The sequence below is a fragment of the Clinocottus analis genome, unplaced genomic scaffold (genome assembly GCF_023055335.1).
Source record: "Clinocottus analis isolate CAN_PGR_092001 unplaced genomic scaffold, fCliAna1.0.p SCAF_6, whole genome shotgun sequence".
Lineage (NCBI taxonomy): Eukaryota > Metazoa > Chordata > Actinopteri > Perciformes > Cottidae > Clinocottus > Clinocottus analis.
The window spans coordinates 1,397,719-1,410,824 of record NW_027176218.1 but is presented as its reverse complement, the minus strand read 5'-3'; the positions used below and the strand labels follow the sequence as shown (position 1 = coordinate 1,410,824).

At 42.3% G+C, this 13,106-nt stretch overlaps 1 protein-coding gene across 1 annotated transcript; it reads left to right on the top strand.

Annotated features, from left to right (window-relative positions):
• Positions 1 to 254: 254 nt before the first annotated feature.
• Positions 255 to 11,287, top strand: LOC137803692 (cadherin-related family member 5-like). The gene is made up of 14 exons (XM_068602403.1): positions 255 to 339; positions 991 to 1,169; positions 2,959 to 3,048; positions 3,457 to 3,543; positions 3,765 to 3,866; positions 4,200 to 4,370; positions 4,844 to 4,934; positions 5,030 to 5,127; positions 5,939 to 6,142; positions 7,003 to 7,113; positions 7,194 to 7,260; positions 8,238 to 8,435; positions 9,573 to 9,742; positions 10,796 to 11,287. Exons 1-14 carry the CDS (start codon positions 255 to 257, stop codon positions 11,285 to 11,287), a joined length of 2,145 nt encoding a protein of 714 aa, XP_068458504.1.
• The last annotated feature ends 1,819 nt before the right edge of the window (positions 11,288 to 13,106 follow it).

The window sequence follows — 13,106 nt, the reverse complement described above, 5'->3', positions numbered from 1 at the left end:
ATAATATGAAGAACTTGATCAAATAAAACTTAATGAAGGGCAATCATGAATTATTTCACCTTCTGCGTGTGTGTACACACACAACCACGATGTGCCTGGAGTCCAACCCATCGAGTGAAAGACAATTCGTTCAAAATAAGGTTTTTATGACTTCCCGGGACAAACATCGGGTGAAAGTCCACTGCTCCATAAAGCCGAGCAGATAAGTGAACAACAGACGGGCGAGGATCAGTTCAGAAGAGACGGACGGAGACATGGACGGGATTCAGCTGCGCTCCACCGCGAAGACGTCCTTCTGCTTCCTGCTTCTGGTTCTGCTTCGATCGTCCGCTGCCCAAAGTGAGTACTGAACAGCGGGGTGCTAGCATGTTGCTACCTCTGGTGCAGACATATCAGTTATAGCCAAGTTAGATGAATAACTTACAAGGGGAATAAAAAAGCAGAGGGAGCTCGGGCCACTGAAGCGGGAATAAGTGGAACATCGCAGTGGGAAGTTTTTTGTGTGGAGGTGAACGATGCTCACGTTCAATTTAGGATTTCAAACTATCATTTTTTCTCAATTTCTCAATGGGTAATCTGGATTTTTTTACTAACCAGCAATTATTGCAGCAATAAAACATCATTGCGGCATCTCGCTACGAGGCTGCAGATTGCTAACAACTGAAGCCATTTAAACCAAAATGGCCAACACAAAAACACGAACGTCCCCGTCGAGAGTGCAGTGTTTGGTTTGTCTGTTCTGGGCTTCTGTAGAAACATGGCAACCGGCTCCTTGGAGAGGACCAAGCTACGTACGTGGACACACAAGTTTCTTTTATTTATTTTAGGTTTTTACAACATACTTCATAATGTTGTATTCCATTTTGGCCAATAGTTCCCCTTGAATGCTCCACACTGTGAAACATGTGTATATAAATGTTAAATCGCATTCATCCTGTGTATGCAGTAAAAAAATGAGGTAAAAATTCATCTCTTCTTGTTTGCCAACAGTCTGTTCGGCACCTCAACAGGTGGAGATATCAGAAAACAACGCGGTGGGTGATGTCGTGGTGCTGATCACGGTCCAGCCGAACGTGACCCTCGAGTTCAAACCTGCACCCGCAAACCCCAACAACCCCTTCGGCCTGGTGGGAAACGAGCTGGTGGCCGAGAGGGTGTTGGACTATGAGGTGTGTCGGTCATGACGGGTGGTGTCAAACAGATCTAGACCCCAGGTCTCAGTTCAGATACCCGTCTGTGAAAACACCCGACTGTCCAGCATAAAAGTTTGTTTTTGTTTGCAGACTGCAACATTGCATACGGTGGATATCATCTGCAGGGAAGCAGACGGCACCGGGGTAACACGTTCTTCATACACTAAAGACGTTAAACTGTGAAACATTATGTTGTGGTGACTTTAACTTTCCCTTTGCGGTGTATTCAAACAGTTACAGAGACCAAATGCATTTTTAGGGAGGTTTCTGAGGTTCTTGAGGAGGTTCTTCAGGTTCTTGGGTTGGTTGTAAAGGTTCTTGAAGAGGCGGTACATGTCTTTGAAGACCTTCTCTGGGTCACTGAGGAGATTCTCCAGGTGTTTGAAGATGATCTCTATGGGCTTGAAGAGGTTTTATAGGTTCCTGATAATAATGTACAGATACTTGAGTAGGTTTTCTAGGGGCTTGAGGAGGTTTTCTATGGGCTTGAGGAGGTTTTATAGGTTCCTCATAATGGTGTACAGGTGCTTGAGGACGTTCTCTGGGGGCTTAAAAGAAGTTGCACCGGTTCCTCTAACAGGTTCTACAGATGCTTGAAGAGCATATATGGGTAGGTTCTCTGGGGGCTTAGAGATGTTCTTTATGGGCTGGAGGAGGTTCTTGGGTTAGTTGTGAAGGTGGTTGTAAAGGTTCTTGAAGAAGCAGAACATGTGTTGGAAGAGCTTCTCTGGGTCATTGAGGAGGTTTCCAGGTGCTTGAAGATGTTCTCTATGGGGTTAAGGAGGTTTTATAGGTTCCTGATAATGGTGTACAGGTGCTTGAGGAAGTTCTTTGGGGGCTTGCAGATGTTCTCTATCGGCTTAAGGAGCTTGTACAGGTCCTTGATGATGATGAACAGGCACTTGAGTAGGTTCTCTAGGGGTTTGAAGATGATCTCTATGGGGTTGAGGAGGTTTTATATGTTCCCGATAATGATGTACAGGTGCTTGCAGAGGTTCTTGATCAAAATGTTAAGGTGCTTGAGGAGGTTCTTTGGGGGCTTAAAGGAAGTTGTACAGATGCTTGAGCCTGCACGGGTTCTGGAAAAAGTTCAGAGGTGCTTGCGTAGGTTCTGTGGGGGCTTGAGGATGTTCTACAGATGCTTGAGGAGCCTGTACAGGTTCTTCAAAAATATATACAGGCGCTTGAGGGGGTTCTCCGGCAGTTTGAGGTGGTACAGGTTCTTGAAGTGGTTCTGCAGATACTTGAGGAGCCTGTATGGGTTCTGGAAAAAAATAATGCTTGAAGATGTTTGTTTGGGGGTTCAGGAGATGGTTCTTGAAGATGTCCTACAGATGCTTGAGGAGCGACCAGGTTTCTTTTTTTGGCTTCTTTGGGTAGTTGAGGATGTTGTGAAGGGTGTTTGAAGAGTTTCTGTAAGTTATTGAGATGGTGGTCAAGTTTTGTGAGTGTGTGAGAAGGTTCTCAAGGTGCTTGTAAAGGTTGTAAAGGTTTTTCAGATGGTTGTGAAGGCATTTGGTGAAGCTTTAGAGTGTCTGTTCCACTTTTTTAAGCAGAAAATCAGATCATGTGTCTACCATTATAGGAGTAAAGATACACGCAGCTCAGAGATGGATGTCAGAATGTTGTGTTTGATTTATTTAATATTCTTAATGTATCGTCACATATTATTAACAAGTTCTATGCAATCAAAGTTGCAATAAACAATAGAATAAAATCAATAGCAAAACAAGTAAACAAGGCTTGTGTTTCTCTTTGTTTCTAGTTTTCACTCCTCATCTTTGTAGTTTTGATCAATATGAATGATAACCGTCCCGTCTTTGACCAGAACCCGTACCGCGTCGATGTCAATGAGGTAAGAGTCTGATGAACACCTTTAGATGCACAGGAGTTACTGTTCAGCATTGTTTGTTGCCTTGATCAAAAGACAAAATGTGATTTTAAATCATTTATTTTCATCCCGCGTTCACATCAAAGTTGCTCTGGATTACGGTACAGTATGTGGACGTGTATTTCATGTTTTGGTTGAGGTAAAATAATCATATTTTAGGCATTAGCGTGCTTCCATCTTTTGTTTCAACATGGGAATACACTTTTGGGTGGAAGGTCTGCACAAAGTCCTGACCCCAACACCTTTGGGATGACCTTGAACAAAGACTGTGAGCCAGACCTGATCCCCCAACATCAGCGATAGACCAAAGATCTACTGATGCTCGTGAAGTGTCAAAGAGTTTTTTAGGATGTGTGATTTAATCCCTTCCAGATGTCTCCTATCGGCACAACCGTGCGTCGCATCGCCGCCACAGACTTAGACGGTACAGTGATCAGCTACACGCTAACGCCAGAATCGGTAAGACCTCCTTCTTGTTTTCATCTCCCAGCAGGTCCAACATTTAGATTAATCTCCTTATCGTTTGTCTTACTTGGCGTCACGTGAGATATCATAGTTTAATCTTCAATCCAGAGATTTGCCCAGAAAAGATGTATGCTAGCACAAAGACGTAGGAGGAAACTGCTCGCTCGAGGGCCAGACCGAAAGAGATTTGACATTGTTCTGTTGGACTCATGCAGAGCGGCTTCATGCTGAAGTCGCCCAACAACCCGGATCTCCTCGTTGAGACGCCGCTCGACTACGACAAGGTCCGAAATGTCGAACTGGTATTAATCGCTGAGGTGAGTACTGCTCCCTGCTGGTTACGAACTCTGATTTCCCGAAATCAAACATTTCTTTCGGTCTCTGGAGGTCAGGCGTCTCTTAAACGTTTGAGACATCACGTGAACTCTTAAATGATTTCAGTTTTTGCTGACTAAAGATTAGATTTGACTCAAGCTAATACACATTGTCGTCCAAAGACTTTAATTGGAGACAAGCGTCTGTGAAATGTTTGGATTTTGAAGGATTTTGAGTCCCTGAACAAGTTTCAGTCCAGTTTCTCAGGTATCTAACCGTCATACTGCAGCTACGTCGTACTAAAGTAATCAGATTATCGTTTCTTTTTTTTAAAGGATACATTTGACGGTGTTTCGTTCACTGCCACCACCACCATCCTGGTCACCATCGTAGACGTGGACAACAGGCCGCCGTGGTTCCAGCCCTGCAGCAAACACGAGGTCGGGGGCCTCGTGATCTGCCAGAGCGCCGGCTACACCGGCAGAGTCGACCTGAACGAACAAGAGGTGCGGCCCTTAATCTGGAAAGTCCGTCAGGTGGCAAACGTAGATGCAGGGAGGCGATGCGATCCACCGGGAGACGATCAGAGAGCTCCCGAAACTGAAGTTGATGCCATGAATCGTTCAAATAGGGATAAAGGGCCCCAATTTCAGAAACAAAAAAAATCTAAAATCTCAGTTTTTATACTTAACTGGAAGTCCTACGATCTGTGTGGAGCAATGAAGAGACTAACATTCCTCCAACTAATACATGAAACAAACATAAATGCCATATTTGCATTGTGTTTTTCCACATCGTTCATTTGACGACGTCATCTTTTCAGGTTTCTGCTTCGTTTGTTCAATGGTACCTCATTGGAAAATTGGAGCCACCAGTCGTTAATCTCCACGAACCAACTCCTAATAATGGCACAGCGGTAGTGGATGGAAACTGACATCAGCGCACATTTACCTTTGCCCATTTTTGCTTCCCTCTGCAGACCGGAGCGTTGCCTCTGGAACCAGGGCCGCTGTACGCCATCGACGGAGATTCAGGGATAAACGGGGAAGTGACGTACTCGTTCTTGGGCGGTAAGCGACGCGTGGTTCGTTCCTCGGTCTGACGTCAACGTCCAGTTCGCTGGCGATCGGCGGGGTAGCAGCAGCTCAGTCTGTCTTTGTTTCAGGAGACGCAGGCGGTCTGTTTCAGATCAACCCCAACACGGGGAACATCACCATGCTGAAGCCGGCCGACAAGTTGGGGACGCTCAGCCTGACGGTTCTGGTAAAGACAAACCTTGTTTTTACCCAATCGGCCGGTCAAAGGATGGCGTCTTTGTGTCTTCTTTGTAGTTTCATGATTCATATAGAAGCATCATAACGTGTAGTCTAGCCCTCTGTCATGTTTCTGGGAATTTGGAGGGTTTGATGATGAGTTTAAATTATAGAATTCATGTCACGTTACAGTTGTTGGGTTTCTTTTTAACTTGTCTCTAGTCTCTGTAAAGTTCATGTCCTGTGTTCTCCGAGAAGAAAAAGAGCTGAAACAAAACGAGGGCTGAACTTAAGTTATTCTACATCATCAAACTTTTTTTTTTGTGACTAATTTAGAACCATTTGGTCCACAAGATGGCCGCCATGACGTCAGAAAAGTCTAAGTTGTCATCAGTTTGCTTGTGTTGTCGAACCAACAGTACAACACAATGATAGATGACGACAAAAACTTGCATGACTTAACAATTAGCATCTCTATAATCACAATAAACACAACCATTGACATGTTAGGAAGCATATTGAGTCCAAAAAACTCTCATTTTCGGAAAATGAAAAAAAGGAGCCTTCAGTTTATAAGGTTGAAAAGGTTTTGAGACAACATGAAGACTATGATGTAAAAATATTAGGAAATCTAATTGAATGGGGAATCAATAATCCGAAAAGTCGAACTGCTATTAATCGCTGAGGTGAGAACTGCTCCCTGCTGGTTACGAACTCTGATTTCGCGAAATCAAATACGAGGTTTGTCGTTCATTGAAAGGTGAGTTTAGACTGTCGGTCTGTCAGCAGTGGTCACCGTCATCCCCGTGTTTCTCTCCCAGGCGGCTCAGACGACAAACCGTTACCAGTTTTCCACCGCCGTCGTCACGTTCAGCGTTCTGGTGAAGAGCCTCCACCGGCCGCAGTTTCAGAGGCCTCAGTACGACGCCGTCGTCACTGCGGTGGGCGTCATGGCCACCGACCCGACGGCCGAGGGCGAGTCGCTGCGGATCCTCGCCACGGACGACGACTACGCCGCCACCGCGGTAAAAAAAACAAAACACTGATTCCACAGTGTGATTTCAACCCTCTGCTTTTGATAGACATTTTCAGTAAAGTGGAAACGCTGAAAAAAACGTCACGTAGAAATGTCCTTATTTTTCAAAGAAAAGCACAGTTTTTTTTCAATGAAGATAACATGAAATAAATCAGAAATACACTCTCTACATTGTTAAATAGATGGAAACATCTGGTTTTTCATGAAATGTCTACATATAGGTGTATAGAGGCCCATTTCCAGCAGCTATCACTCCAGTGTTCTGATGGTACATTGTGTTTGATCATCGCCTTAAAAGATTAATGGATGAGTAGAAACCCCTTGAAAACTCTTATGCAGTGATGTTAGCACAGCTGAAAACAGCTCTGCTGGTGAGAGAAGCTATAAACTGGCTTTGCTTTGAGCTAGTTGAGGATCTGGAGCATCACAATTGTGGGTTCATTATATTCTGAAAATGGCCAGAAAAAGAGAACTTTCATGTGAAACTCGCCCGTCTCTTTGTGTTCTTAAAAATGAACGTGCCAAGAAACTGAAAATGTGTCTGGGTGGCCCGAAACTTTTGAATGGTAGTGTACACACATTTTACTCAACAAGTTAAGAGCTGAGATCCAAAACCAAAGACCGTGAATTGGAGATAATGTTAAACAAACAAACACTAAACTACTTTATTTGGAGGTCAAACTGAAGGGTATTGAGTGCACCTGAAATCTGAACCCTCTTCACGGCTATTGTCGTGAACTAAAAGCGGGAATCCACCGTTAAACTGAATGTCCATCGTATCGGTTTCCAATGTCCGGGGACTGAGGAAGTCTTCTTTTGGCGCTGACCTTTTGATTTCTGACCAAACAGGGTATCAATCCCCACATCACCTACTCCGTCAACGGTAGCAGTGACTTCTCCGTCATTGCCGGCTATTTGTTCATGACGACGGATCTCCCGGAGGGTTCGCTATCTCTGCAAGTGAGTTAACAAAATCCCCCCAAAAAAGTCACAGAAAGATCATAGCGGCCATTTTGTAACTGCTAACTGCGTTCTTCCAGTTGCTGGCAGTGGACGCGACCAACGGAGAAACTGCCGAAGCGCCGCTGCTGGTGGAGGTGACTGCAGGTAGGTACGAAAACCCTCACGGACGCTCTGCTGAGCGTTGAGAGGCACATTTAACCCGTTAAAAACTGTGGAACCAATTTTGTCTCCAGACCTCTTTTGTTTCCTGTGTTTGGGGTTTTTTTTCCTGTGTTTGAGTCGCTGTAGGAACCCCAAGTTAATTCCAATACTTGGTCTGAAAAGTCTTGGGGAGAAAAAATGTATATCTGCAAAAAAAAAAAATCACTTTTAAAAGATATTTTGATCATAACTGTGAACATCCAGCATGATATGAGCCAGATTTCCCTAAAATGCCTCCTGGAGCGTCAATAAGGACCTAAAGATGCTGAATCTGCAACGAAAATCACAATATAACAAAGTCTTGGGCTGTTAGGAAGGAGTTTCAGCCAAAAGACTGTGTTGTCCGATTAAAAAAAACGAAAGATTACGTATTTAATGCCAAAAGATTGTCTGAATGGGGCATGCTGGGACTTAAAATTGACACAGTGAGATTTTCGCGCACGGTTTCCAAAAGGTTAAATCCGCTCAGGCTCCGCTTCCTTGAACAACGTTATCCTCCATAAATGCATGCAACCGTGAGGGCCACAACGACGAGCTTGAAACTTTGCAAATTAGATGCCGACGCCTCAGGAACAAAAGCAGATTCATCATAAATTCCGTGTCCTCGGAGGAACAGTCCTGTGGTTGGTCTGCTCTCGTGTCACCAAGAAACCAGACAAACGGGGTCCTGCAGGGTGCAGCGGTTTCGTACTCACAGAGTTTGTTTAAACGACGTCCGTCCGGGCGTCAGAGTGTTCAGGCTGAACAAAAAAAGGGGGAATTTCGGAAGATCTTCAGTCGCGTAAACGGGGAACCGTTGGGTCCAGGGATTGCTCAGCGGTTGGAGGTTGTCTGGTTTGTGCAAATAGCTCAAAGGACCACTAGAGGCTCGGAGAGAACAGGAACACGAGGTGAAGCTTCAAAGTGTGTTCTCCTCGTAGGTCCGACCACCACCAGTTTGCCCGTGAGCACTGCAGACAGTGGGGCCACGACGTCCGGGGGGGAATCCTCCACCGGCAGCGAGACCACCGCAGGAGGGTCCACCTCCGACCCCCCGACCGCCACCTCCGACCCCTCGACCGCCATCGCCGACACGACCAGCGAGAGCGGCGTCTCCACCGCTGATCCCAGTGTGACCAGTGAGGGAGGAGCCTCCACGGCCGGCACAGCTCACCCGCCGATAGGTGGTCGACCCTTTTTGTTCCGCTCAGAAGAGCGATCCGCACGTTGGTTTTAGAAAATACGAGAAAAAAGTCAACGGAAAGCGAGGCAGCAGAGGGAGGAAAGGTTCTTGTGGGAGGAGTTCACGCGATGCGTTCAGGAGCAAAGAGTCTTGTTGTTGACATGAAAAGCAGCCAACCACAGAGCTCGGATTTCCCAAACGCCAACATGTGTATATATATATAAATATATATATATATATATATATATATATATATATATATATATATATATATATATATATATATATGTTTATATATATATATATATATATATATATATATGTATATATATATATATATATGTATATATATATATATATATATATGTATATATATGTATATATACATATATATATATATGTATATATATATATATATATATATATATATGTATATATATATATATATGTATATATATGTATATATATATATGAGCAATAAAAGTGAGCAATAAAAGTGTCCCATATAACAAAAAAAGTCAAAAGTTAATATGCCAGGAAAATGTGATGGTATACCTTTTGAGAAACTATAAAGTACACCATTAAAAGGTCATATTATATACCATTAAAAAGTCATATTATAGTATCCTATTAATAGGTCATATTATATACCGTTAAAGGCTCATATTATACAACATTAAAAGGTAATATTATATACCATTAAAAGGTCATATTGTATACCATTAAAAGGTCATATTGTATACCATTAAAAGGTCATTATATACTATTAAAGGGTAATATTATATACCATTAAAAGGTCATATTGTATACCATTAAAAGGTCATATTGTATACCATTAAAAGGTCATTATATACTATTAAAGGGTAATATTATATACCATTAAAAGGTCATATTATACTACACCATTAAAGGGTAATATGCTATACCATTAAAAGGTCATTATATACCATTAAAAGGTCATATTATATACCATTAAAAGGTCATATTATATACCATTAAAAGTTCAAAAAGGTCGATGTCATACAAGGTGTTTTTTTTGTGTGTTGCATCTTTTCGCTGACGCCTGTATTCAGTAATGTTTCTGCTCCCGCAGTGGTCGCCCCGGCGGGCGGCTTCGGGCCGGCGGACATGGCGGCGCTGGGGGCGACTCTGGGCGTCCTGCTGCTGGCCTCCCTGGGGGTCGTCCTGGGGCTCGCACTTCGCCTCCGCAGGGGGGACGCCGACCGGAGGAAGATCTTTGAAGCCAGCGTGTTCCAGAGCGCCGTACGGTCAAAGTGTTTTGAAACCATGCAGACGCAGATATCAGGATTATTATAGACGCATTTCCCTCCAACTAGTGGGCAGATTTTTAAAGTCTCTCACACGTGGCCCTCTCTCTTCTCCGTCCATCTTAAAGTCACAAATTCCATATTTGTGGTCAAGAAATCCAAAATCTCTTTTTGAGGCCAAAGTGTTAAATGAAATGCACACTCATTGGAAAAGGAAGCGTCTGTAAGAACGCCCGGAAATTACTTTGGTTTAATAATTAATCCAGAAGATTGTAAATGTATGGAAGCCCATTTTGGTAAAAAAATAATTAAAAAAAATAATAATACAATACATTTAGCCGTGATAATAAAAATATCCCCATGATAACAAGACAAAATTATGAGATAAAATGTAATAGTTATGAGATAGAAAGACAAAATTATGATAAATTTCGACTTTTTATCTCATAATTATGACTTTTTATCTTATAATTATAACTTTATCTCATAATTATGACTTTTTATCTCATAATTATGACTTTTCATCTCATAACTATGACTTTTTATGTCATAATTATGACTTTCTATCTCGTCATTTTGACTTTTTAATCTCATAATTATCACAGCTATATTTACCAACATGTGTGTTAATGCATAGCTTCAGGGTTATATGCATCCTTAAAGTAATAATTATGAGATAGAAAGTCAAAATGTATCATAATTTCAACGTTCTATCTCATAATTTTGACTTTTTATCTCATAATTTTGACTTTTTATCTTGATTATGGCTTTATCTTATGATCTTATAACTTATTTTTATTATCACAGCTACATTTTCATCATATTTTTATCTTTTTTCTGCTGAAATGAGCTTCCATATCATCCCGACGTGTGCGGGCAACCGACAGGAAGTGGGGCGGTGAGGTCACATGGGTCGGCGGTAGAATTTTACCGACTGGTTTAAAAACCCGCAGGGCCTTTTGTTCGGCACCCGAGCAACGTGAGCAACTTTTGTGAGGTCCGTTGTTGCCGAAGCTCTTGATTCCACCTGAACGTCTTCCGTCCGCAGCTGGTTCAAGGCGGTCAGAAGGGCGGCGTCCAGTACACCAACGAGGCCTTCCAGAACGACGACAACGACGGCGGAGGCGGCGGCGGCGGCCCGGCGGCGGCCGACTTCCAGCCCACCGTGGCGACATGGTCGATGCCGCAGCGAGCTTTCTCTCGCGATGGCGACGACGACGACGCGGCGGCCAGCCAGGCGGGCTCTGACGGCGAGGAGAAGGAGGTGAGACCCATCCTGACCAAGGAGAGACGCAGCGACGACGGCTACAAGTCCGTCTGGTTCAAGGAGGACATCGACCCCGACGCCAAGGAGGAGGTGGTCATCATCCCGGACAGCAGGGAGGACGACAGCGAGGAAGAGGACGAAGACGACAACGACAACGGCAGACCCTCGAGGGTGATGTTTAACGACGCGGATATGGACAGTGGACTCGGAGTCAAGATGGAGGATCCGGATGAAGACTCCGACGGTGACGAAGAGTTGACCGTTGATCTGTGAAAGACGAGCGCCGCCTATCATAAAATGTGATGATTCATGGCTCACAAGCCATCTGCCTTATCAATTACCAACGAAGGACCGGGACTGATCGCACCTTCTGGGAAGAGTTTCTTTCAGGAGGTCATTTAATTCTGCGGCAGGGTGAAGCTTCTCAATAAATTTAAACCTTTTACAGCATTTTTAGTCGATGTAAATACTTCATATGTTGTAATTAATGTAGAGTTTCCTGATTAAACAGATTATGTTCATGTGTTAAATGGGTTTGAGGCTCTTATCGACGTCAGAAATACAGAAACCGGCGTTCCCACCGACCCCCTAGTGGTCCCCGCTAGTATTGCATTTAGTCTGGGAAAAGAGTTTTATTTGATGGATTTATGTTCCCGAAAATCAAAAAATAAATAAGTTACAAACTCAAAATGTTGGTAGCCCTTTTGCGCAGTAAAAGACACCAAAAAATAAGATAATAGAAATATCCCCATGATAAAGTCAAAATGATGAGATAAAAGTTAATAATTTAAGAGATAGAAAGTAATAATTATGATTGAAAAGTAATAATTATGAGATAGAAAGTCAAAATTATTAGATTAAAAAATCTAATTTATGAGATAAATATAATTATGAGATAGAAAGCCAAAATTGGTCATAATTCTGACTTTATATCTCATAATTAAGACTTTTTATCTCAAAATTTTGACTTTCCATCCCATAATTATAACTTTTTATCTCTTAGTTCTGACTTTTTATCTCATTATTTTGACTTTATCGTGGGGATATTTGTATTATCACAGCTACATTTACCGACTTGTGTGTTAATGCATGGCTTCAGGTTAATATGCGCGCTTATGTTTTATACTAGATGTTTGTTATCCTGAAAGTTGGGTCTGTTTAGTGGTTCAGCTTCTCCATTTACTTTTGTATCATTAAACAATGAGCTTCCCAGATCTACTGGTATTTCTGCTTGGATAATTCACTGGTTACGCTGGTCGTCATGACCGTGTATTTTAAAAACACTGAAACGCACGGAGAGAGAAACGGCTGATGGAAAAAGAAACGTCATGTTAGTCATGTGAGAATAAAACTCCTCCCGGCTGATACTGGAGGTCGTAAAACATTAACTACTAAACTCTGACCTCAAACGTTTGTCAGCAGATAAACTGAAAGAATTGAAACTTGTGTGTAAATACAACAAAAGTTGATCATTTGACTTAAATCATTAAAAAAACCTTAAACTGAGAAAGAAGTTGCTTTTATTATTTGAATTAATCTAATAATTATGAGATAGAAAGTCGAAATGATGAGATAAAAAGTAATGAGATAGAAAGAAAATTACTTTTTGTCTTCTCATCTTATAATGATGACTCACCATGGGGATGTTTTTTATGATCAAAGCTACATTTTCATCGTATTTTTTATTCTAATAATTATATAAACGTTCATATTGAATATGTGACTCATCATTACGTCATGAAACAAAGAGAGAGGGCAAAGTTTCCTTCAGGAACCACAGAGGAAGAATCCAACCTGCAGAAGATTTACTACTGACACCAACAGGCTGAAGCCGGTACTGCATTGAAAATCAACAACAGATTGTCATTGTCTGACATTTTAATTTTATTTAATTTAAAAAAAAGATTTACATCACTTTTTAAACAACAGAAATCATTTCATTCTTTTTTTCTTTAAATGAACATCTATTTGTACAATGAGACCCTTTAAAAAAAACGTTCAGGACGGAGAAGACGAGCCGGGAAACGAAACCAGAAGACGAACCCCGAAAGAAGATTAGGAGGTGAAAGCAAAAGTGTCAGGAAGCGCATTA